The sequence below is a fragment of the Staurois parvus genome, unplaced genomic scaffold, assembly GCF_062004578.1.
Source record: "Staurois parvus isolate SC_StPar_1 unplaced genomic scaffold, SC_StPar_1.0 ptg000636l, whole genome shotgun sequence".
Lineage (NCBI taxonomy): Eukaryota > Metazoa > Chordata > Amphibia > Anura > Ranidae > Staurois > Staurois parvus.
In genome coordinates this window covers 9,673,434-9,700,596 of record NW_028318432.1, presented here as the reverse complement: position 1 = coordinate 9,700,596, position 27,163 = coordinate 9,673,434, and the positions used below count along the sequence as shown (strand labels likewise).

Genomic DNA, 27,163 nt, shown 5'->3' with positions numbered 1-27,163 from the left:
ACATCTCTGCAGTACATGACCATTTCCCCTTGTTTTATCCCTGTGAAGATCAAATTTTTAAGTATATGGGGTCTCAAGTGTGATGTCTGACATCAACAAAGGATGGCCCATAATGTTCATTGAAGGTAATGCTACAGAAAGCTGTCAGAGACTGCTGAATGGCAACTCAAGATGGTCAGACGCTGCAGACATACTATAGAAGTTGTTGGAGACTGAGTGTGCTTATGGAGACTGTTGGAGTTTGGAGACACGCTACATATAACTGTGGATCATTGCTGAAATAACCATTTAATTAGTTAGTGCTTCTGCATGTATGCTCCCTACAGCACCCTTAAAAATAACTTGTGCCGTACTTGATATTTGTCTCAGCAAGATCCATTCTAAAAGATCAGCAGAGCACAAAGGAGCACAGACAGCATAGAAGGTGAGATAGTGTGATAGAAATAAAGCAAACCTTTTAACTGCAAGAAGCCATTCTGAAAGGATTCGTTCACCTTTAGGAGCATGTTACAGTATAACAAAGTGCTTTCAATGGTATATTTAACAGACCAAAGGGTAACAAATTAGAGAAATTCATTGTTACCCCTGGTTCACATATATGCGACCGTGCGGGCCGCGTTTTGCACACGCATGAGAGCCCATTCATTTGAATGGATTCCCGTACGCAGGACACGCAGGGAAGAAGTCCCTGAACTTCTTTGGAAACCGCAGCCTAAACATGAACCTCGGTTCCCAGTACGGTTGCGATTTCCAGTGCGGGCTGCGTGCCATTAGAATTAATGGTTCCCTCCTGCGGGTCCACATTATTCTGTGTGGGTGGTGCGGCTGCAAGGATTTTTGTGCGGATCTGCAGTGGCACCACCTGCCAGGCGCGGACTGACAACTCATGGGGCCCCTGGGCAATAGAGGATCATGGGGCCCCTGTGTCCTTGCCCACACTCAAAAAAGCCTATAAAAAAGGTACCAGGGGCATTTCATGGGGCCCCCTACTGACCCCGGGCCTTTGGGCAGTGCCTGACTTTCCAAATGGTCAGTCCACCCCTGTCACCTGCACATACAGTTGCAAGAAAAAGTATGTGAACCCCTTTGGATTACGTGGAGTTTTGCATGAATTGGGCATAAAATGTGCTCTGAACATCATCTAAGGCACAACAATAGAAGAACACAGTCTGCTGAACATAATACTACACAAACATTAGATGTTGCCATGGTTTAATTGCACATAACATGTAAACATGCACAGTGCAGGGAGGAAAAAAGTATGTGAACCTTTGGACTTAATAACTGGTTGACCCTCCTTTGGCAGCAATAACCTCAACCAAACATTTCCTGTAGTTGCAGATCAGACCTGCACAACGATCTGGAGTAATTTTGGACCACTCCTCTTCACAAAACTGTTTCAGTGTAGCAATATTCTTGGGATGTCTGGTGTGAATCACTCTCTTAAGGTCATGCCACAGCATTTCAATCGGGTTGAGGTCAGGACTCTGACTGGGCCACTCCAGAAGGCGTATTCTGTGCTGTTGCAGCCATTGTTTTGTTGAATTACTTGTATGCTTTGGGTCATTGTCCTGTTGCATCACCCATCCTCTGCGGAGCTTCAGTTGGCAGACAGATGGTCGTACGTTTTCATGCAAAATGTCTTGATAAAATCTGGAATTCATTTTCCCATCAATAACAACAATCCGTCCAGGCCCTGAGGCAGCAAAGCAGCCCCAAACCATGATGCTCCCTCCGCCATGTTTTACAGTGGGGATGAGGTTTTGATGTTGGTGTGCTGTGCCTTTTTTTCTCCACACATAGTGTTGTGTGTTCTTCCCAAACAACTCAATCTTGGTTTCATCTGTCCACAGTATATTTTGCCAGTAGTGCTGTGGAACATCCAGGTGCTCTTTTGCAAACTTCAAACATGCTGCAATATTCTTTTTGGACAGCAATGGCTTCCTCCGTGATGTCCTCCCATGTACTCCATTCTTGTTTAATGTTTTCCTTATTGTAGATGTGTCAACAAAAATGTTATCATGTGCCAGAGATTTCTGTAGGTCTTTAGCTGACACTCTGGGATTCTTCTTTACCTCATGCAGCATTCTGCGCTGTGCTCTTGCAGTCATTTTTACAGGACGACCACGCCTAGGGAGAGTAGCAACAGTGCTAAACTTTCTCCATTTGTAGACAGTCTGTCTTACCGTGGACACATGAACATCAAGGCTTTTGGAGATACTTTTGTAACCCTTTCCAGCATCATGCAAGTCAACAATTCTTGATCGTAGGTCTTCTGAGAGCTCTTTTCTGCGAGGCATGGTTCACATCAGACAGTGCTTCTTGAAACCAGTAAACCCAAAACAGGTGTGTGTTTTTTAAGGGCAGGACAGCTGTCAGCAACACATCCAATATCATCACACTGATTGGAGTCAAGGTTGGCTCACTCCTGGCTCCAATTAGCTCTGCGAGAAGTCATTAAGCTAGGGCCTCACATACTTTTTCCTCCCTGCACTGTGAATGTTTACATGTTATGTGCAATTAAACCATGGCAACATCTAATGTTTGTGTAGTATTATGTTCAGCAGACTGTGTTCTTCTATTGTTGTGACTTAGATGACGTTCAGAGCACATTTTATGCCCAATTCATGCAAAACTCCACGTAATCCCAAGGGGTTCACATACTTTTTTTCTTGCAACTGTATGTGAACCTAGCCTTAGGGTTTGCATACACTTTAAAGGAGTTTCCTTTTTCCTGCAGATTTCATGCATTCATATGATCGATCACTCTAAACACATCCATTCCCAACTCATCACAGGTTTTGGTTTCTTTCTACAGAGACCTTCTTCCCCTAACTTCCCCAGACGATGACAAGCAGAACAACAAAATATATCAGTCACATATCAGTAATCCATCAATGGGACTGATTTTATAGCTTCAGGATGTCTCATGCTTCCTGATAAAGGAAGCCAAACAGAGATAAGGAAAAGAGCTGACCAGATGGGGCTCCAAGATGCAGATACTGTATAAAAGCAGAGTTCCTGCTGTGTAATTGTGTAATAATAATCAAGTTAAATGCGTAAACATCAATTTAAAGTGTATGCAGTATCTCTGCAATACATACACATGATTCCATGTTTTGTCTTTTGCAAGCATTGGAATGGGGACAAATGCCTGTTGATCTCCCAAAAATTCTGGGTGCTTGAAACTTCTTGTGGTGAGCTGTCAACACAGTGCTTCTGCTGAATTGAAATCTCAAGAAGTGTTGTTAGCTCTGCCAGAGTTGCCTCCTGTTGGACTACAGGACGTTGCCCCCTCTGATTATCTCCATAAAATAAGAGGAGGTGTTTTATAGTCAAGCACAGAAAAAAGGAAAAGTCCTCTACTTGGTGGGACTTTAAAGGCAAGAGCTAGCAAGTTAAGAAACTAATGAATCAGCAGTTAAAGCACAACACTCGTGTCTTTTTTAAGAATGTATAAAATAAAACTAACAAGTTGAAATACATAAATTATGGTGGTAACTGTCAAAGGATGTGTAACTTAATACTGATAGTGGAAGATCTGTCATGCAAATGTTGCACCTAAAAATTGTATGACCGAACTTCCACTCTCAGTATTAAGTCACACATATTAAGTCCTTTGACAGTTACCGCCATCATTTATGTATTTCAACTTGTTATGTCTTTTTTAAGAATGTATAAAATAAAACTGAGTTATGTTTTAACTACTGATTCGTTAGTTTATTAACTTGCTAACTCATGCCTTTAACCACTTGCCTACAGGGCACTTATACCCCCTTCTTTACCAGGCCAATTTTCAGCTTTCAGCGCTGTCGCACTTTGATTGACAATTGCGCGGTCATGCAAGATTGTACCCATATGAAATTTGTATCATTTGTTTCTCACAAATAGAACTTTCTTTTGGATCGTATTTAATCGCTGCACAGGTGGGCGCACTGCTGGGCACAGGTGGGCGCACTGCTGGGCACAGGTGGGTGCATTGCTGGGCACAGGTGGGCGAGACTTGTGTGTGGCACTGCTGGGCACCGATCATCAGGGCACTGGTGATCTGGTGGCACTGGTGATCAGTGACCCTGATGATCGGTGCCAATCCCCGCTCTGACAACTGCCGGTTTTCGGCAGTACTTTCCTCACGATCTGACAGCGTGAGGAAAGTGCAGCCGAGAACCGGCATTTGCATTTTCCCGGTGATCAGCGTGTCATTGGACACGGCTGATCACGTGGTAAAAGGCCGCTGTGATTGGCCTTTTACCACGTCACGTGATCATTCGGCTATCTGCAGTCGGCAATTAGTTAAAGTCCCACCAAGTAGAGGACTTTTCCTTTTTTCTATATTTATAGGGATGTTGGCACCCCTTGTACTGTACCCCCCCCCCCTTCTGTAGTCCAGCACAGGTGTACTTAGGGAAATAAAGTCCTGGGTTCATTCCCCAGCGAAATAATTTTTTAGAAAACTCCATTTGATGGAGTTTATTATATTCACACAACTTGTTGTGCGGGTTTCCTCCTTTTCATCCAGCTTGCTCCAACATCTACTATTGGAGAAAAAGTAATAAAATAAAATCTGGGAAAAAAATAATACACATGATTATTCAAGAAGCACAGTGGCTAAATGTTTAGCACTTGAGCCTGGCAGTACTAGGGTCCTTGGTTCGAATCCCAGCCACTACCTGCCTGGAGTTTGCATGTTCTCCCTGTGCCTGCGTGGGTTTCTAACCACTTCAATACTGGGCACTTTTACCCCCTTCCTGCCCAGGCCAATTTTCAGCTTTCATGCTGGCTGGTTAATTGGATCCTGTCTAAATTGGCCCTAGTATGTGTATGTATGAATGTAAGTTAGGGACTTTAGATTGTACGCCCCTTGAGGGTTAAGGACTGATGTGAATTTACAATATATATGTAAAAGTGCTATGTAAATTGACGGCGCTATATAAGTACCTGAAATAAAAAAAATAAATAAAGAAGCAAATTATACCTTTGCAAATATTGCCTGGCTGGTTGTACACAAGTCGATCGATAGATCAACTTGTGTACAGCTATGGTGTCCATACATTATTATTATACAGTATTTATAAAGCCCCAATAGTTCGCTCAGCGCTGTACATTACAAAGGGGGACAGAACATGTGATAGAACAATACCAATACAATGCAAAACATGAGGGGATCGAGGGCCCTGCTCTTTTGAGCTTATAATCTAGGAGACATGGATCAAAATTTGGCCTGTCCCTGAACAGGCCTGATTTTGATCCATGTTCAGTATGGCTGGCTTTTACTCTTGAAATATGATTGGTTGATATGGATATAGAGTCACTTGTGAGCCACTGGAGTTTGTTTCCTATATTCAAATATTAATAGATCGCAGGCTCCCTTTCACATCCTCATATATATGTGCAATTAAGGGACAAAGGTTATAGTATTAGGGTGCCACGCTCTAATATTGTATAAACCAGATTATTATATATAAATAATAATTTTAATAAACCTGGTGATTGAATTCTTCATGGTCATTATTAGACAAGTGCATGAAATATCAAAACGTGATAACCAGTGAATAACCAATCAATTATAAATCCTATTAAAAAAATCCAAAAATAATTTTTTACAATGTGTCCAATAAATTTAAATCAAAATGAATAAAGGAAATACTGTGAAAAACAAAAAGTGTTAGAAAAGTCTCCAAATAATGTGAAAGAAAAAAAAAAAGTTTTTTGAAAAAGTATATCCAAACGATAGTGAAAAAATAATAATAAAATGTTATTGGAATTATATATGAAAAGTCCTGTGAGTGTTCCAAAAGGCAATATACTCTCCTTCTAATCAGCCTAAAGCTGGATATATGCTGCAATCTGATCCTCTGTAATGCGACCAGCTGTTGATCGTATAGCCGTGCAGATCACTCCCTTCTCAGTCTCCTCTATCCAGTTTTTTATAAATCCAGCGATGATGCCAGTAGGGGATGTAGGTTTAGTCCATGACATGTGTTGCAGGTATAATGGCTGGTTTCCTCTCCCTCAGTACTTAAGATTGAGTCTGAGCTCCCAGGATGCACCTGTTTTTTTTTTTTATTTTTAAAAAAGAAAAATAAAGAAGAAAATTATACCTTTGCCAATATTGCCAGGCTGGTTGTACACAAGTCGATCGATAGATCAACTTGTGTACAGCTAGGGTGTCCATATATTATTATTATTATTATACAGTATTTATAAAGCGCCAATAGTTCGCTCAGCGCTGTACATTACAAAGGGGGACAGAATATGTGACAGAACAATAACAATACAATGCAAAACATGAGGGAATTGAGGGCCCTGCTCTTTCGAGCTTACAATCTAGGAGACATGGATCAAAATTCGGCCTGTCCCTGAACAGGCCTGATTTTGATCCATGTTCAGTATGACTGGCTTTTACTCTTGAAATATGTATGGTTGATATAGTTTGCTGACCGTGATGTTTCTTTGTACACTAACATTAAACGCACCTATTTGTGATGAACACAGGTTCGTCTACTGCAGAGAGTTTTACGTCGGCCCTTTCACAGGCAGGAGATGGCAGAACATGCTGGGTACTCCCACAAACCTCCAGAATGGGCTAAAAACCTAAAAGTAAGCTGCTCGTCATAATTCAGAGTCAAGCACACAGTTCTTTCAACCAACACTAATTAAAATTTCATACGCACTCTCCTTCTCTTGGTTTATTTATTCTAGAAGTCGAATTTCTGCTGTGTTTTTCCTACTACATGTTAAAGAATAATAACTAACATCTCAGCGGCTGCTATTGGGAATATCCCTAGTTTTCCTTTATAACAATTTAGATAAATGATCCCCAGTGTATTTCTGCCTAAAAATACAGCACAATTTTATGCAGACAATGCCCTTGGGCAGCCCTGGTTGATATCAGTTATGCCAAAAGATAATTTCTTTGGAAATTCAAACGTCCTGTAATTACTGCCATTAATTATGGTGCCAGAACACAGCTGTCTGAGCAGGTCTGTGCTAATTTGGAGCAGGTGGCCTTCATAGGTGTAGCCAGCCCCTTCCAGCCTCCGGTGTTAATACAACAAACCGTGTTGCATGCTAGCTTCGCTCTCTTAGCTTGATTGGTTTCACCTTGTGTTTCATTTACAGATAGCACTTAATTTTCTTGTACGTTATGAGATTCTGCGGTGTAGAAGCGTTCCACAGTAAATCACAAGCAAAACATGTATTCATCTCTGTCCATTTAAGCTTGGGAGGTCCTGGATCAGCTTACTACACATGTGATGGTGCACATCAAAATGAATAGGTTGTTCTGTTGTGTGAAAGAAACAAGAAAATCCAGCGCAAGAGCCCATAGTGTAGTATTAATAAAAACAATGTCTTTATTAGAAATAAGGTTAAATGCACTCAAAAACATGGCAGGCTGGAGGGCACATAGATAACCAAACTCCTCAGTCCAATGGTGTCACCCAGATTGATGTAAGCCTCTGATTGTCTGGACTACATGGAGATGTTGTGTGGAAGTTCCGGCTGCTGTCAGTGGAAGGCCTACCTCCTCAATGACGTGGTGATGTGGCAAAGTGCCTATAGGAGGAATGTGTTTCGGGGGAATCCCCTTTCTTCTACTACTTGTGGCCACTTTTCTAGCTGGCAGCGCTCTTATATGCAAAGGCAGTGGTGTCCCAAGGCAGGTACGGGGGGTGCGCGCCGTACCGGGTGTGTCAAGGTCCTACCTTTTCCCAGAGGTTATGCTGATCTATGTGCTGGCATCCATCTTGGATTTCTGCAGAGCATGGTGGGAGTCTTTTATGCCTTCAGGCCTCTGCGGTCCATCCCCCAGAGGGGTGTGGTTGATCACATATAAGCCTGTTGTCCTCAGGTGCCCTTTGCATTTGCATTTGTGTCTTGTGTGTTAGTGTGATTATAGCTCTGTTTATACTCTCGTGGCTCTCCTGGAATCTGGCTTGGCTTTTGACTGACCATTCTCTGTGGTTTCCATTGATCTGACCTTCTGTTGCTGAACCCGGCCTGTGACCTGTTATTCTTGTCTACCGTTCTGTACCGTTTGTCCCATTGTTATCGACCCGGCCTGCCCGACTACTCTTTGTCTATCTGGTCCCTACCATTGACGGCGGCCATTACCGCAGCTGGGGTGTCTCGGGGGCCGCGACCTGGTTCCTGGCTGCGTCAAGTCCATCCCCACCATCAGGGGCCCTGGTGAAGGGCAGCCTGGGACTTAGACTCCGCACCCTGAGGGACTCCGGTCTGTGGGTGGTGGTTGTCGTCAGTCAGTGTGTGACCCTGCCCTGACAGGGTGACACCTACCGCATGGGGTGACACCGGACCCACTCCACGAAAAGGTCAGTTGTAAAGCAATCCGACGATCCCCGCAGGATGGATTGGATGTGTGGATTGTGGAGCATAATGGATCGGACTCCGATCCATTATGTTCAATCTGCAGATCCGAACCATCCTGCGGGGATCGTCGGCATGCAACCTATACGGGGTGACACCGGACTTGCTCCACAAAAAGGTAAGTTGTAAAGCAAACTGATGATCCCCGCAGGATTTGATCAGATCTGCGGATTGGGGAGCATAATGGAATCCGAGTACGATCCATTATGCTCAATCCGCAGATCCGATCCATCCTGCGGGGATCACCGGAGGGGGTGTTACTGCACCGGTTAACACCAACCCTATGCACGCCACTGTACAAAGGTATTGCTGTTAGTGTCACCAGTGCTCACATGGTTTATAAAGCCGCATATTTATGCATTTTCCACATGATCTTTAGCTGTGTTTGTGCATACTGAGTGTCGCCTCTCGGCAAACAGCACTAGTTTCGATAACAGCAATACCTTTGAGTATAACAGTGCCACCCATACATTTTTACATGTGTTTCCAACAATTATGCATTTTTCATACACTGCTGTTCTCATCAAGAGGCTCTATGATTATTGTCAATGTATCACAAAACAGACAACACACTTAAAGTGGAACTACACGGCATCTGAGCACCTCAAACCAAAACCGCTATTTAATTTCTTTTTAATATTCAAAGCAAACTCCCCCATCCACCTATGTCTCCATGTTTTATTATGCTGAGAAAACGCTTTGAAAAACACCCCCTAGCATTTCTGGCCATGGGCATCTTGAGTAAGTGCCGGCTCAGGCTGGAATGTGGTGCGTGGAACCCACATTCTGTGTGTGTTTCCCATACTGTGTTCCAAATGCACTGGGTGTGCGATCTGCTGTGGGTGTCTCTAGATTCCCAGTGATACCCCAAACGCAGATCACAAATGCAGTGCACCAGATCACATGGTACTGTGCAGTTCCATGCAATCTGGTTGCAGTGTATGCGTTACTTTTGGTGTGATCCAGAGCTATTTCAGCATGTTCTGTGCGATTCCTGGTGTGGATCATCACTCAGGGAAGATGATTTGTGTAGCATTTACTTCCTGGAATCCATTTTCCTGTAGCTCAGGCATGCAGGCAGGTATGCTTAGCTGAGAAAACGCCTCTTGAAGACTCCTGGGATGTATTACACCATTAGCTTAGGGCTGGAAACCAATAAGTAACTGAAGAAATGTAAAAAAGGTTTAAAACAAGTAAATATGATATACTTTCCTTCTTACTAATGTTAGTAGCATAAGGATTACAAATAGTTAAAGTGGTTCTGAAGGCTCAAAGTTTTTTACTTTTTTGCATTCTATACATGAAGGTAAAAAATCTTCTCTGTGCAGTATTCTCCCCAGCCCCCCTAATACTCACCTAAGCCCCCTCTTGATCCAGCAATGTGCACTGGAGTCTTGGCTATTCCTGAGACAGCTGCTGTCAATCACAGCCAGTGAGCCAATGAGAAGAGAGAGGGGTGGGGCCGAGCAGCAGCTCTGCGTGTGGATGGACACACGAAGCAGCAGCTGGGGAGTACGCATGTTTGGGTGCCCCCATAGCAAGCTGCTTTCTATGGGGGTACCCGACAGAAAGGAGGGGCCAGGAGCGCCTGCAGGGGACCCGAGAAAAGGAGGATCTGGGCTGCTCTGTGGAAAACCACTGCACAGAGCAGATAAGAATAGACATGTTTGTTTATGTAAATTAAGCCTTTAGAATCACTTTAATGTTGATTAAGAGAGTGAAATTCCACTTTAAAGAGGAACTTCACACTGGAAAAAAAAATTAAAAGCCAGCAGCTACAAATACTGTAGCACTTACCAGTCCACGGATCCAGTGCTGTCCTAATCTCGACTAGTTCTACGCTGGTCGTCGGGTCCCTGGCATCGCCACCTTGGATGTGGAAAATTGGCTTTGACTTCCTGGTGCTTCACAGCCTGTTTTCCATTGTGCATGTGAGAGTAGCGCTGCACTTTCTCAATGGACCCGCAGCCTCCTGTGACCTATGAAGTGTCCCAGGAGGTTGCGGGCAGGGAGGGGGGGGGAAACTCCAGTTCAGATTGCTTAGGCAATCTGAGTGGAGTTGGAGCAGATACCTGTCAGAAATAGGTACGCACTCCACGAAAAACAAAAAAAACATTCAAAAGTAGTAGAGGAGAAGGGAAAGTGGAGCTTCCCTTTTTAGGTAAAATTCTGCTTTAGGCTAGGTTCATACTATTGCGGCTCTTTCATTCAGGAAAAAGGTTCCTGCACCATTTTTAAACTGCAGTGGCTGCGTCACAACTGAGCTTTGCCAAAATGCACCTTGAAGAGTCTGAGGCCACATGGAAGAAGGTGGTATAGTCAGATGAGACTTAAATTGAATGATTTCACCTCAATACTAAATGATGTCTGGTTAAAATCCAATCCAGCTCACCATCCAAATGACACCATTCCTACCTGAAAGCATGGAGGTGGTAATATCCTGTTATGGTGGGTTTCTCTGCAGCAGGGACTGGAGCAACTGTCAGGATAGAAAGAAAATAGATGGGGCAAAATACCATCACATTCTTGAGGAAAATCTGCTGCCCTCTGCCAGAACGTTGCCAATGGGAAGAAGGTGTAAGTTACAACATGACAATGACCCAAAGGAAAAATGACTACACAACTGTTTGAAGGAGAAAAAGGTGAATGTCCTTGCATGGCCTAGTCAGAGCCCAGACTTAAAACCCATTGAAAATCTGTAGAGTGACTTGAAGATTACAGTCCACAAAAGGTCACCATCAAATTTAACTGAACTTGAGCAGTTCTGCAAAGAAGAGATGGCAAATATTGCAAATTTTAAATGTGCAAAGATAGTGGAGACTAGAGATGGGCTAGATGTTCGAGTTGAGAGGAGGGGCACTTGGGGGGCATCCTGCATCCTGACAGTGCAATGTGATTGGCCAAAGCAATGCCCTTGACCACAGGTCAGATGCAATGCTTTGGCCAATCACAGCACCTGATGACATCACAAGGGGGCAGGTGTGACCCTGCCCCCTTGTGACATCATCACAGTATTTAAAAACTGTCATCCCGGAGCAGATGGCAGGAGTCAGCGTCGAGAGTTTTTTTTTTCTTTTTGTGGCGGTGGGCATCGTGATTGATGTTGGATCTACTTTGGGGGACATTTTTTAATTTTTGTTTATAATAAAGAACTTGTTAAAGTCTCCTGTCATTTTTCCACTACACTTTTGTTTCTTTTGTGAATAGGTAGTGGTAACATGTACCCCATTCTAATTCACATAGGGGGGCCTGGATCTGGGGGCTTTCAGATTCCAATAAGCCCCCCGCCTGCAGACCCCCACAACCACCAGCCAGGGTTGTGGGGAAGTCCCTTGTCCCTATCAACTGTCCCAAAGAACCCCCCCATGTTAAGGGCATGTGGTCTGGTATGGTTTAGGAGGGGGGGGGGCGCTCATTTGTTTCGGGCTACATTCTCAGATAAGGGTCTGGTATGGATTTTGGAGGGGACCCCCACGCCATTTTAAAAAAATTGTTGGCATGGAGTTTCACTTCAAAATCCATATCAGACCTGAAGTGCTTGGTATGGATGGGGGGGGGGGGGGGGCACGCATTTTTTAAAAAAAAAGTTTTAATTGCTGGGCAAACCCGTCATTTCTTTATTCAATTAGGTGTCAGCCCTGTTGACAGCTGAAACATTAAAGAATGCTTTCACTACTAAAATACCGCATGACTTAATAATATAACTCATGCAGTATTTTAGTGGCAGTGCGGTATATTACCACATACTCAGATGCTTTAAGATACCGCTTAGTGAATTGCCCCTGTACGAAGTTCACGGTCGAACTTTCGGTAGGTTCGAATGTTCGACCGCAAACAGAACAGGGGGTGTTTGGCTTATCACTAGTAGAGACATATCCCAACACACTACAGGCTGTAATTAAAGCAAAAGGCGGTTCAACAAAATTCTGACACGAGGGGGGGTGATATTTTTTCCAATGCAGTGATTCTGTTTTTGAGTTTTTAAATTTTTTTCTGACATGTTGGTGTCATATCTTTCACTTGGATGTTATAAGTTGCAGTGAGTAAATACAGCTGGATAAAACAAAAACTGTGTCTTCATTTCAGGCTGCAAAGCAACACAATGCGATTATTTTAAAGGTGTTTCTTTTCTATACCCACTGTATGCCCTTGTGTGCCCTCTTGTATTCAGGATATTAAGTTTCTACATAGTGGTCCAGAAACAACAAACACAATCTCACAATTAAATCATACATTTATTATTTTGATAACACAATGCATCATTGAGGATGTTACTATATAAAGCACATCAGTGACTGTAAGAGACAACATTAACACCACTAGGGGATCTCTTAGCCATAGATTAACTATTAAAGTTTTTATTTTTAAAATAAGGTTGGTACTTCTGGTATTGACATCTTTCAGGCAGGCACATTTTCAACCAGTTCCTCACCACCCTATAGCAGAAATACAGCTACAGGGCGGCATGGGTGTGCAAAATCATATATATATATATATATACACACAGGGGCGGACTGAGAACTCATGGGGCCCCCGGGCAATAGGGGATCATGGGGCCCCTGTGTCCTTGCCAACACCCAAAAAAGCCTATGAAGAAGCCAATGAAAGGTACCAGGAGCATCTCATGGGGCCCCCTACTGACCCGGGCCCTCGGCAGTATTCGAATGGTCAGTCTGCCCCTGTATATATGTGATTTTGCAGTTCCAGGTAGGGGGCGGCACCTTTCGCAACCTCGGCTGTCACACAGTGATTGCCAAGTTACTCCAATGGGGGAGAGACCTGTATGTAAACAATACAGATCTCTCCCATGTCGGCTCCTGCACACTGCTTTGTATGGCTCTACACAGCAGAGCCATACAAAGCAGTGTGCTTACAGTGAAGCACACACACAGCCCCCATAGTGAAACAGCACACAGTTAACCCTTTGATCACGCCAGATGTTAACCCCTTCCTGTCCAGTGCCCTTAGTACAGTGTCAGTGCTTTTTATTAGCACTGGTCACTGTATTGGTGTCACTGGGGATGTCAGTGACACCAAGTCAGTTCCCCCAGTGTCAGGATGCTTGCCGCAGTCCCACAGTCGCTGACCGCCGCCAGTAAAAAAAAAAAAATCCAGTATATATACTATCATTTGTAAACACTATAACTTTCACATAAACCAATTAATTTACACGTATTGGGGTTTTTTTTTTTAGCAAAGACATGTAGCAGAATACATTTTGGCCTATATTTATGACGAAATTAGATTTTTAAAATTTTTTTACTGGACATGTTTAATAGCAAAAAGTAAAAAATATTGTTTTTTTTCTCAAAATTGTCAGTCTTTTTTTATTTATAGCACAAAAATTTAAAAAACGCATAGGCGATCAAGTACCACTGAAAGAAAGCTCTATTTGTGGTAAAAAAGGACATAAATTTCATTTGGGAATAGTGTTAAATGACCGCGCAATTGTCAGTTTAGGTAATGCAGTGCCGTATCGCAAACAATGGCCTGGATAGGAAGGGGGGTAAATCCTCTGGAGGGCAAGTGGTTAATTAATTTGACACTTCTTTTAAGAAGTTTTAAAAAATCCCTAAATTCTTTGACAGTAAAGTGTGTGATGCTGATGTTGTATTCCCTTTGTTTAGTGATGGAGTTATGCAGGAGTTTAAAATGATAAAACTGATATAAATGAATAATAAAAGTGAACAGTGTGGTCAAACATCATATATCTATTCACTATAACCACTGCAGCCCTGGAAGGTTTTTTCCCCCTTCTTGACCAATTTATCCATAAATTTAGGCCAAAATGTATTCTGCTACATGTCTTTCGTAAAATTTTTTTTAAAAAAATCCCAATATGTATATGTTATTTGATTTGTGTGAAACTTATAGCCTCTACAACTATGGTATTTACGCAACTTTTACTTTCTAACCACTGATCACATTTCTTGAGGTGCTAAAATGCCAGGGCAGTAAAAAAAAAAACAAATTAACCTTTTTTGGAAAGTGGACACCCCAAGGAATTTGCTGAGAGGCATGCTGAATCCATGGAAGATTTTATTTTTTTCCAAAATGTTTTTGAAAATGATAATTTTTTTTTCCTTGTTCAATTTTTTATGGAAAGTTTAACATATCAGGTTACAATCATAAACCAGTATGATATAAGATGCAGTCAAACATAGGCTGAAAACAACAAAAGAGGTATATTATACATAATGACAATTGTTACAATATATGGTACAGGGTGTTTAAACAGGACAAGACAAGCTAGAGGCACGAGCTTCTAAGTTTGAGTTAGTTATAGTAAAGTAAATTGTATACCCTGGGGCATATGAGTACCTAGCTCCGACGGGGCGAGAGACTGTAACACTACGCTCCCACCAGGGAAGTACCCAGGAAACTGTACGAAAGAACCTGTGGGAAGAATATGGGATAGAACAGGAGTTAGAGAGGGGGATGTGAAGAGGGGAGGGGGGATATAAATGTAAAGACAAAGATAAAGAGAAGTTCCCAAGGAGGGGCCAGGACTACAATCATCTGGAGTGACTTTGGTCCTTTAACTTGCGGCTAAGTCGTCATGGTAGCAGCAGAGTATCATCAAAATCTGGGGGCAAAAAGTGAGTGATCCAAGGTTTCCATAGTTTTTCATAGGTGGTACTCTGTCCAGAAGGGTTGCTTCGATTTTGGCATGAATCATCGCCTGTGTAATCCTGTGCTTCATTGCAATGATATTTAATAAGGGAGATTTCCAAGCCTTCACTATGGTTTGTTTAGTGGCAGTGGTGATTTGGAGTAGAAGTTTGAACTGGAGGTGGGTAAGACCCAAGGGTTTGTTGTTCAGTAGAGCCACCATGGGATCAGATATTAGTGATACTTGAAAGAGCGTTGAGAGGATCTGAAACACTACAGACCAAAAGGTCTGTACTATGGGACATTCCCACCATATATGGGCATGTGTACCCAGATTAGTACATCCTCGAAAGCACTGTGGAGGGTATTGTGGGAGAAACTTAGAGATCCTGGCGGGGACCAAGTACCATCTGGTTAGCACCTTATAATTGGTTTCCATAGCTATAATGTTAGGGGAGAATGATTTTGTTGCCTCCCAGATATGACACCAAGTGTCATGATCTAGAGTAATGTTAAGATCCCTTTCCCGTTTACTAGTGTAAGGCAGGGGTGTTGTTGATAGGGGTTCTAAAAGGCGTGCATAAAGTTCCAAGATAAGTCCTCGTCTATTAGGATCAGTTTTGCAAGCTTTTTCAAAGCTGGAAATATTTGAGGATAAAGAGGTCAGGGATATCTGGGAAGTGAAAAAGGATTTAATTTGCAAGTAACTAAACAATTCTGTCGACGGAAGGCTGTGGGTTTTGCAAAGAATTGGGAATGGTTTGAAAGGATTGGCAGTGAAGAGGAAGTGGGTCCGGAGGAGTCCTGCCGTGGACCACACTGGAAAGAAGGCGAGTGAAGACCAGGCTGGGTATAAGGATGGGTTATGAAGAAAAGAAAGTAGTGGATTATGAGAGGATTGGAGGCCATAGCGATGTTTAAGGCTATCCCAAACGGCAAGGCTTTGTTTGGTATCTGGGTTCACAGCATGTTTATGGAATAATGGATCTAACCATAAAAGGTTCTCTGTAGATAGGGGGTCGCAATCCACCGATTCCAGGGCAACCCATACTGGAGTTTCCTTAGTGGCGTGATATTTAGGAAGCTGTGATAGTTGTGCAGCATAATAGTATTTCAAAAAGTTGGGCATGCTGAGTCCTCCTCTAGATTTGGGGGTATATATAGTGGGTTTGGAAAGGCGTGGTTTAATTTTACCCCAAACAAAATGGAAAGCCCTGCATTGCAGAATGCATATGAAATGAGATGGAACTTGTATGGGTAGGATTCTAAAAAGATAGAGAATTTTAGGAAGGACAGTCATCTTGAGCACCATCACTCTGCCCAGCCAGGCCAAGGGTAAGGATGACCATTTCGACATTAGGTTTGTAAGATGAGATAACATGGGGGGATAGTTTGTTGCGTATAAGTCCGAGGGGTTTGTGGTGAGTTTGACGCCCAAATAAGATATAAATGTATTGGCCCAGGGGAAAGGGAGGGTTGCCTTGTAATTGAGTTAATAAAGAAGGCGGTAAGGGATATATTGAGAGCTGATGATTTTGTGGATTAACCACCAAACCAGATACTTTGCCAAAGCGAGATAGCATGTCCAGCAAATTGGTTGTGGAAATCAGGGGGTTGTAATAAAGATTAGGATGTCATCTTTAAAAAGACAGAGCTTATGCCGGTGACCGCCCATGTCCAGGCCTTTAAATGCTGCTATTCGGCTGTATGTCGTCTGGAGTTGTGGAGCTCTAAGCAAGCATGTCTGCCCTGCTAGGCTTCGCGCTTGCGCCCTCCTTTTTACTTTTTTAACATAACGTTGTCACTTAAATGATATATTGCTCACACATGCCATGGGTATATGTAGAATTACACCCCAAAACACATTCCGCTATTTCTCCCAAGTATGAGGATACCACATGTGAGAGACTTTTTGGCAGCCTAGCCACATACAGGCCCCAGAAATCTATTGACCACATTGAGGCTTTCAAAGGGCATATTTCCTCATATCACTTTCTCACTACCTATCACAGTTTCGGAAGCCCTAAAATGCCAGGATAGTATAACCCCCCGCCCCCTAAATGACCCCTTTTTGGAAAGTAGACACCCCAAAGAAATTTGATAAGATGCATGGTGAGTATTTTGCAGATATCATTTTTTGTCACAAAGTTTTGAAAAAGAAAAAAAAAAGGAAAAACTACATTTTGTTTTCTTTCTTCATTTTCCAAAAACTTGTGGCAACAAATGGGATCTGAAAAATACTCACCATGCCTCTTAGCAAATACCTTGGAGTGTCTACTTTCCAAAAAGGGGTAATTTGGTGGGGTGCTTCTACTATCCTGGCATTTCAGGGCCAGCATTAAAAGCTTATGCCTCCCCTCAAGTTTATTGTAGTTTTTTTTCTGTACCTAAGAACTCCAATTCTCCCAGGTCTTTGTTGGGATATTTTAAAAAAATAAGTAGTTTAAAACCCCTTTTTTATTACACCCCTTGTGTCTCAGGATATACATTGTTATAATGATATTCTTTTTTATTAGTATTTGATCTAAAATATTCTCTGTATTGTTTCCTACATTTACTGTGTATGTACACCGCACATCCCCTACACCCAAAAAAGCCTTGGTGTAGGAAAGTAAATTTTCTTTCATTACTTGATGAGTTAATAACATTATGTGCAAGTTTATTTTTTTATGTTAGTGTCTTCGTATATGTGAGGAGTAGGATCCTAATGGCTTATCACCTAATGAAACACTTCAGTGTTTTCTTCTACTTCATTATCCTTTTTTGTTTTTATTCTATATTAATTCCTATCCATTGTACCTGCTCTTTGGATTTATTTTTCCAAATCTTCCCTTTTTATACTCTTGCTATATACTAGTCTATTAACAGCTATTGATGTAAATAATTGTCTTGCAGCACACAATTCATCTTTATGTACACAAATTGTCCTCAAGATATATTGAACAACCATCTAGATGAGGGATATCAAACTCAATTTTGTTGTGGGTTGCAACAGTATAAGGGCTCTTTCACATTGGACGGACCCGTACCATATTATCGATTTCTTCCTCTAGCAAGACAATCAGGAATTTTTCAGCACCCATGTAAATTTATCTTCCATCTATAAAATGTTTATTTAAAAAAGTATTTGTGGCCATTGTTTACTATATACATTTTTTCCATTTGTCAATGTACAAATTTGCAAAGTTAGATGAATACTTGGCTCCCATAGCTGCCCCACTTTTTGTGTTAAAATTCCCTTCAAACAAATAAAATGGATCCTAAGCAAAACAAAATGTACTCTAGAATAACATATTAGTGTATCTGAGGCTTGTCTTTATCTTTTTCCAAAGCTAACCTTACTCCTTCCAAGCCTTGCTTATTTTGGATAACAGTGTACATAGTGGATACATCTGTTGTAACAAGAATACAGTTCTCCTCCAAAGCTATCCCCTGTAAAAGTTATGATAAATGCTGTGTACCTCTCAAGTAAAACCGAGTGGATATAACAAATGGTTGTAAAAACAAATCAACATATTCCCAAGGTCTAGCTGTTAGGGAATCAATCCTACTTATAGTAAGTCTTCTTGGCATAAATGGATCATTTCTATGAACTTTAGGTAAATAATACATTAAGGGGATATGGCTAGCCAAAGAAACTAAATATGAAGCCTTTCTATTTTAGGATTCCTTTACTTTCTCCTTTTATCACCAGAGAGTTTAAAGGAGAAGTAGGGCCAAAACTCTTTTGGCCCTATTTCTCCTGTAAGTCACAGGAGTGCATTTTATTCTGCTCTCCCGTGACCCATTTTCAGCCGTCAGTGGGCTAAGTCAGCTGTCGTCACGCCTGGACTTGCAGCTGACTCTCAGTGAGCTTCTGAGAGCCTGAGCCAGCAACTCCTGCCCCCCCCCCCCCCCACAGGCAGATGGTGCTGGAGGAGTAGAGCAGAGAGCCAGTGACTGACAGTCACTGGCTCTCTGCTCACTGCAGTCTTTGATTGCTGTTTTCAGTGTAGAGGTGGTGGGGGACAGATGAAGCCGAAAGGACCAGTCTTGTGCAGGAAGGATCGGCGAGTCAGGTGAGTATATCTTCGGTGTTCTCTCCCCTAGAACAAAACAAGCATTGGACCGGGGCAGTGCTGGCACAGCCTCACTGCACAGGGTACATTTTTTCCCGAATTTCTGCTTTAAAGTGTCTTTCACAGATGGTCATTTCAAAAGAAACAAGACAGAACACATTGATTCATTGGGAAATATTTATTACTTTGTATTCATTGACTGCAATATTGTATTCATGTTGGTTATCTCTTTGTATAATGTTTATTCATCTTTAAACATTGTTTGTTTGTTTTTTTACAGATTACACTAGATTTTTTGGTATATACTAAATTCCAAGATGCAGACGTCATTCATTATTCTAAGAGAAACTTATAGTTTTTAAGAGAAACTTATAGTTTTCACACAGCACACATTTTCAGTTATTATTGTAATCTTTACCTTAAGCCCTGGTTCCCACTGATGGTGTGTGGAATTCGCAGCATTTTCTGTTCAAATTCCACACCGCATTAGAATCGCACCCTGTTCATCCGAACTGCTGCGGGTGTGTATGTTAAGTTAACAACTCTTCATAAGCGGTCCTCAAAACGTGGTGCAATGTGCAGAATAGGACCGCATAGGTGTGAATACCCATGCGATCCGATTCTAGTTCGGACCCAAAAAAGGGTCCTGCACATTTTTGGTGCGGGTCCCATGCAATTGGAGCCATACAAAATGTATGGCTCCAACTGCACCGCACACAAATCGCATGTGATTTGCACAGGAATGCGGTACGGTTCCTGTGTGAATCACATGCGATATACCACACCGCATATATGTGAACTCATGCTAAAAAGTACCTTTTAATGTGATTTTACAATTTTACATCCCACTATACTGTGTTTCCATTGCTGTACAGATTTGTAGATTTTTACTTCTAATGACTATCAATATTTTACCCCAGAACCAAACATTCTTGACCTACAACTGTCATGTAAAGTTATAGAGAATGTATTTTTTCAAAAAGTCTGCAGACTATAAGACTTGAACTGAATAAAAATAGCAGAAAGTCACACTCACTGTGCACCCACCTAAGACCTGTATATGTAATGAGAAAATATAACTGCCACCATGCAAAGGTATAATTACAAACTATACATAGAAACAATGTGTGTAAAATATTACCAACAATGGACAAGCTTATATAAATGAGGTTCTGTTCACATCAGTGCGCACCTAATTCTGTGAGTAGGGCAGCCCATTCATTTGCAGGTAAAGGTCCTGGACCCTTTATTTTAAAATTAAGCTGCAAAGGAATTACATGCTGCTACAGTACCACTTGGTTTATTACATTTGAAAATGTGGAGGTTTTGCCAATGTATGGCAGTGCCATGAGGAATTAATGGCATCCCAGGGTGTCCATCCCTCAGGCAGTGCATTTTGCCTGTGGGTTGGGAGTGCATGCAATTTTGCAAGTCTTCTCAACCCACACAAGTGGGATGATTGCTTTCTCATGTACTGTACATCTGAAAAACATGGACTACTTTTTTTTGTTTTTCTGCTGTCACTCTTCTATGTTTCTAAGGCTTTAAATTCCCTTTAAATGTCTCTCAGCCAGAACATGTCCTCTTTGATCCAAAAGATTTTGTAAATATGATAGAATATTTAATAAAGTCCTGTAGGAAGTGTGAAGTTGAATTTAGGTTGTGGTGCCTCTCTTTTTCTGCAATGCACTCATCAAGTCGGACATAAAATCTGGTTGGCCCCCTGCACCACCGCCATTTGCCATCAAGCTGTTTTGTTGGTTTGATCTCTGTCCTGTACTGTCTCTTCTCTTTGGAGGATTTGGTGGCTGCTTTTTCACAGGAACCTTTGGTGGAGCTGATGCGGGTGATGGAGCAGCGGGTGGTGGAGGAGGGGGAGGGGGAGGGGGAGGAGGTGGTGGCCCTCCAGCACTTACTGCAGTTGTGAATTGTGGGGGAGCAGGGTAATCAATTCCAGAGTTAAAAGATGGAGGTGGTGGAGGTAAAAAATCAGGAGGAGTATCCAGTAATTCAGGAGGAGGAGGAGGCAGGAAATCATCCCCCCACTGGAAAGCTTCTGCTGGTGGCGGTGGTGGTGGTATATTGCTGATTGCTGGCTTGGATTTTAATGGTAATGGTGGTGTGGCAGCCACAGGTACATTGGATGATACCCGTACAGGCGCAGGTGGAGGCTGCTTGGTTAATGTTGGAAGAGAGATTTTTGGCTCAGGTTTCCTAATCTCAGTGGGTTGCTGCTTATCCTAAACAGAGAAAAAATATGCCATTAACTTAATATAAAGTACAATGGTTAATAAAACACAGGTGCTGTTCAATGAATATCTGACAGTTAGGGATATAAGCAAGACTATAGGAAAACTAGGTTACTTTTGTCACACATTAAGGATCTGAGATCCTTTTTTATCAGGATTTATTGCTGAACAAAACTGAATTATATATAATGGCTAGGATGTGGTCTGGAATCTAACAATTTCATAAAGGAAGTTGTCAGAGACCAGCCTATTATACATACCCAAAATGATATGTACCCTTCAACAGACTTCCAAAAATGAAAAGCTGACAAATACAAGTCTGCTTGGGGTCCTTCCCTCTGCACATCTTAGGGTTTAAATGGGGCTAGGAGGAGTAACACCAGATTCTAATTGCAGTGCCACCTGCATTTTCAGACTGATACTGCAGCCTGATTAATTGAATATTCTTCGTGACAGGGATTTTTTGCTATTCAGAGCAAACGCTACTTTAATTGGTAATTGTGCAGTCATGCAATGCTGCACCTAAATTAATTTATGCCCTTTTTTTCACACAAATAGAGATTTTTTTTGGTGGTATTTGATCACCATTGAGTTTTCTTTATTATTATTATTATTATGCAGGATTTATATAGCGCCAACAGTTTGCTCAGCACTTTACAATATAACGGGAGACAATACAGCAGCAATACAGTTCAATACAAGAGGGAAAGGAGGAGCTTACAATCTAGGAGGGAGGGGCTAGTGGTACAAAAGGTAGTAACTGTGGGGGATGGATTGGTTGGAAGAGTAGAAGATTCCATTATTAGCTGAGGGCAGGATAGGCTTCCCTGAAGAGATAGGTTTTCAGAGATTGCCTAAAAGTGAGCAGAGTAGGCGATAGTCTGATAAATTGGGGCAGAGAGTTCCAGAGGATGGGGAAGCTCTGGAGAAGTCCTGGAGACGATCATGGGAGGAGGAGACAAGGGAGCTAGAGAGTAGGAGATCTTGCGAGGAGCGGTGAGTACGGTTTGGGTAATATTTAGAGACAAGATCGGTGATGTAATTTGGGGCAGAGTTATAAATGACTTTATACGTTATTGTTAGTGTTTTGAATTTTATCTGTTGGGCAATGGGAAGCCAGTGGAAGGATTGGCAGAGAGGGGTGGCAGATACAGAATGGTTAGTAAGGTGGATGATTCTGGCAGCAGCATTCATGATAGACTGAAGAGAGGATAGCCTTCAATGAGGTAGGCCAATGAGGAGGGATTTACAATAGTCAAGGCGAGATATAACAAGGGAGTGGATAAGTCGCTTAGTGGTTTCCGAGATTAGGAACGGGCGTATCTTGGAGATGTTGTGGAGGTGAAGTCTACAAGATTTGGACAGTAATTGGATTTGGGGCTGAAAGGACAGATGGGAGTCTACGGTTACACCTAGTACCCTGGCATGAGGGGAGGGACTGATGATTGTGTTATTGATCTTGATGGAGAAGTCAGGGGAGGGGGCACGTGCTGGGGGGAATACTAAGAGCTCAGTTTTGGAAATATTGAGTTTGAGGAAGTGGAGTGACATCCATGCCGATATGTCACTTAGTAGGTTAGTGATGCGAGAGGAGACTGAAGGGGTGAGGTGAGGGGTAGAAAGATAGATTTGTGTGTCATCAGCATAAAGATGGTACTTAAAGCCATGGAAGTTTATCAAGTGACCAAGGGAGGAAGTGTAGATGGAGAAGAGTAGGGGCTCAAGGACAGAACCTTGAGGGACCCCTACAGAAAGAGGGAGTGAAGAGGAGGAGGCAGCGTTATAGGTAACACTGAAGGAGCACTGCAATAGGTAGGAGGAGAACCAGGAGAGAGCAGAGATCATTAGTAGATCATTAGTGAGTTTTAGTTGGGCAGTTTCAGTGGAGTGTAGTGAGGCCAAGAGAGTGCAGTTATTTGAGGAGCAGGGGATGGACAACCGTATCAAAAGCTGCAGAGAGGTCAAGTAGTAAGAGTACGGAGCAGGGGTGGACTGACCATTTGGTCACTCGGGCACTGCCGATTGTAGCTCAGGTGATTGCAGACTAAGCGTTCTAGGAGTTTAGAGGTAAATGGCAGCAGGGAGATGGGTCTTAAGTTGTTCAGGTTGGTGGGGTCCAGGGAGGGCTTTTAAGTATGGGAGTGATGTGCGCATGCTTTAGAGGGGAGGGGAAGGCACCAGTAGAGAGAGAAATATTGAAGATGTGAGTGAGGGAGCAAAGGATGGAAGAAGATTATATAAATATAAAATAATGAAAAGTTAAAAAATATATATTTTTTACTTTCTGTTATAAACCATCAAATTTCTTCATAAATTTAGATTAAAATGTATTCTGCTACATGTCTTTGGTAAAAGAAAATCCCAATTAGTGTATATTGATCGGTTTGTGTGAAAGTTATAGCGTCTACAAACTACATACAATACAATACACACTGGAATTTTTATTTGTCTATTTTTTTGTACTGACAATGGCGGTGATCAGCGACTTATAGTGGGGCTGTGATAGTGTAGAAGGCAATCTGACACTAACTGACACTGGGTGGGAGGTAGACTAACTGACACTGACATCACCGACACTAGTACAGTGATCAGTAATGCTATACACTGTCACTGTACTAATGACACTGGCTGGAAAAGGGATAATCAAGGGGCTAACTTTCTGCCTAACAAGTGTTAATGTGTATGTGCTGCTTTTTACGAAAAATCTGTTCCTTCTCCCTGCTTTGCAGAGAGAAGAAACACGCAGATCGTTCCCTTTTTACAGAGCCCTGTGTGTTTGTCAACACAGGGCTCTGGTATGTGATTGGACACAGCCGATCAGCAGATCTCAGTCATGCATTATTGCCTGAAACCTACAGACAAAATCCTGCTGTGTCCAGTCAGCAAGGGTGGTGGGGGTGTGGTATAACATAGCCAATCAAAGTGCTCTGTTATGGGGGCTCTCGGGGTTGGTCGTGGGGAATGGTTGGCATCTCCAGATCCACGCGCGTGTGCCCTGATCCTTGAATTAGGTGCCAATGTACAGGTACGTGACGGTGCTTGTATGAGCCGCCTGCCTGCAGTAACATTACTGAGAGCAGTCACCAAGTGGATATACTTGGACTCTGTGAGGGCTACTATATATTTGTGGTTAGTTAGACCCAAACTCTAAAGTAAGATTAGAGCTGATAAAGCTACTTTGGTAAGAAACACATCTCCAGGTGGCTACATATCTGTTCGGTTACCCTATTTAGTACAGTGGAAGCCTGTATACTCAGGGCAAAAGTTGCATAATGTGAGCTCCTTTGATTTTTTTTTTTTTTGGGTGCTCAAGACTGACTCCGAACAGATCTGGAGGTGCCTGCTCAGGCAGAACAGTGGAACTTTCAGTGCCAGTCAACTTTTAATTGACATTTTAGGTGAAACCTGGTAGGCTGAGTCAGCCTCTGGATTGATATATTTCTAGAATACTCCAACAATGAAGTCTTCCAGCCTTAATTCCCATTTATATTCCAGTTCACCTTGACGTTTCTGGTGACAACCATGCACAAGTGCAAAGACCCAGAGCTCCTTTACTACAGAAGAAACTAAAAAGCACTGGAAGCAAGAGAAGAGCACCGGTGGTCAGGGAAGTGAACAATAGGGTATTCCAGACTTTCCCTCTACCCCTAGATTTAACAAGCATTTAACTTTGCAGAATTGAGGGGCCCCACAGCAAGGGTATTTTTGTTTTAATCCTGGAGATCAGCTTTAATGCCATTAGTACATGTATTAACTATATACAGTTGTCAATACAAAGTATTTTTTTTTTTTTAATGAGAGTGGTCTTTTCAATCAACATAGCAATACAAATAACACTGGGACTAGGTTGCCATCTTTGGTGATTACACATGGGTCAAATTCCTCTTCAACCTGGAAAGCCCCTAAAATGCAACATAACTGAATGATGAATTAGCTGGCATAACATAGAAGCTTTTTTTTTTAAATAATGGGAATCCATCTTCAGAGCAACATAACCATCATCATAACACACCATTATAAAAGACCGTTAATTGCTTTCCTCCAAAGAATGAAATTTTGTTTCTTCTCAAAATGTTCTCAATGCAGGGTTTGAATTTCTCTCTATACAGGTATTTTTCTTGGGTCTTGTAATTTATCATGACGACTGGCAGCTTGTTTGTTATAATTAAACTTTCTGTATAAGCATACAGGTTGCTTTATTAATGTAAAACTAAAGGCAAAACTTTTTTTTCATTTTGGATAGAGTATGGAAGGGTTATAACCCGTCAGTTTTTTCTTTTGCCATCTGTGGCCCATTGGGGAAATTTCCCTTTACTTCCTGTCCCATAGGCAAAACAGAAATTGAGAGCAAATCCATTGTTGTCACCAGAACTAGTGTCTTGGTTAGAAGAATTTTCCTCTTTTCCTGTACTGGTGACAACCCAAAATTAGAGATTTTATTTCACTGCCATTCTTTTTGTTTTTAGTTATGTTTTAAATGAGAAGTATGATCAAAATGTACCCCACAGCCTCTAAGACCAAGAATTGAGTGATCCAGCACTACTGATTGCTCAGTTCTTGGTCTTCAGTGAGCAGAGAGCCAGTGATTGTCGGTCATCAGCTCTCTGCTTTGTGCTTTCAGCACTCACTTCAGGAGTGCACTTAGTTCTGCAGTCATGTGACCCATTTTCAGCCAACAGCGGGTTAAAGCCGCTGTTGGCTGACATAACAGAGCCTGTCCAGGCTGTTGGAAAGATCCTGAAAATGTTGGGTTCTGAGCAGAAGCAGGATCGGCAGCTGGCTCAGCAGGCCACTGAGAGCCTGAGTCATCTGTTCCCGCCCCCTCCCCAGCCTGGTGATCCAGTGAGTGCTGAAGGCACAAAGCAGAGAGCTGATGACCGACAGTCACTGGCTCTCTGCTCATTGAAGACCAAGAACTGAGCAATCAGCAGTGCTGGATCTCTCAGTTCTTGGTCTTAGAGGCTGTGGGGTACATATGCAGCCTTGGGCCAATGCTGCATCCACCTAGGTGAGTATGACTGTTTGTTTTTTGTATTCCTGAACTTCTCTCTTAGGGCTCGTTCACACTAGGCTGTTTTGCCAACGCTTGCCAAACGCCCCTATAGCGTTTGGCAAGCGTTGGTCCGGCGTTTGCGGAGGGTTTTTTAACGCTCGGCAAACGCTCCGCAAACGCTGCATGCGCGGTTTAGCGGCGGTTGCTAGGCGTTTGCCGAGCGTTAATAACGCCCCACAAATGCCTATAATGCAGTTTGATGGTGTAACCGCTCCGCAAACGCCCCGCAACCGCGTCGCAACCGCACCGCAAACGCCGGCCGGGCGTTTGCGGAGCGGCACAATAGACGAGAATAGGAGGCTTCAAAGCCTCCTGACTCGTCCAGAGGCGTCCGTTTTGCCGCGACGCAACGCGACGCGACGCAAACGCTCCCGTTAGAACAGCACCATGTGCTCTAATGTGCAGAATTGGCAGAGGCGTTTGGGAAGCGGTAAAAACGCTTCCCAAACGCCTCTCTGCCGCCTGCAAACAAGGCTAGTGTGAACGTAGCCTTAATGTGTTGTGTTTTGCTGCACCCCTAAACATATGAAGGTCATTCGCATGGAGGTCAGATGAATGTTATCTCAAACTGTAACTTTTTCATGTTTAAAGTCCCACTGAATGTTCAGTTTAATCAGTTAAAAAAATGTATAGTCAAGACTTTTATGGCCATACTTCTCTTCTTTGTCAAAGGAGTGCACTTTCTTGTGCTGTCCTGTGACCCAGAATTAGCCAACAGAGGGCTAAAGTCTGCTGTTGGCTGACATCACAGAGCTGTTTCAGGCTCTGGAAGCATCCCAAATAATTTCGGGATCCACCCAGAT

General features: G+C 42.5%; 2 protein-coding genes across 2 annotated transcripts in view; one reads left to right on the top strand and one right to left on the bottom strand.

Annotated features, from left to right (window-relative positions):
- The window catches only part of LOC149449139 (uncharacterized), a 91,198-nt gene extending 84,525 nt beyond the window's left edge, over positions 1 to 6,673 (top strand). The window contains exon 20 of the mRNA XM_089693787.1: positions 6,496 to 6,673. Within this exon, the coding sequence (XP_089549913.1) occupies positions 6,496 to 6,618 (123 nt within the window). The 3' untranslated portion in view covers positions 6,619 to 6,673. The remainder of the gene's footprint in view (positions 1 to 6,495) is intronic.
- A 12,548-nt stretch (positions 6,674 to 19,221) lies between these two features.
- Positions 19,222 to 27,163, bottom strand: part of APBB1IP (amyloid beta precursor protein binding family B member 1 interacting protein) — a 153,525-nt gene continuing 145,583 nt past the window's right edge. The window contains exon 14 of the mRNA XM_089693786.1: positions 19,222 to 21,298. Coding sequence (XP_089549912.1) covers positions 20,714 to 21,298 — 585 coding nt within the window. The 3' untranslated portion in view covers positions 19,222 to 20,713. The remainder of the gene's footprint in view (positions 21,299 to 27,163) is intronic.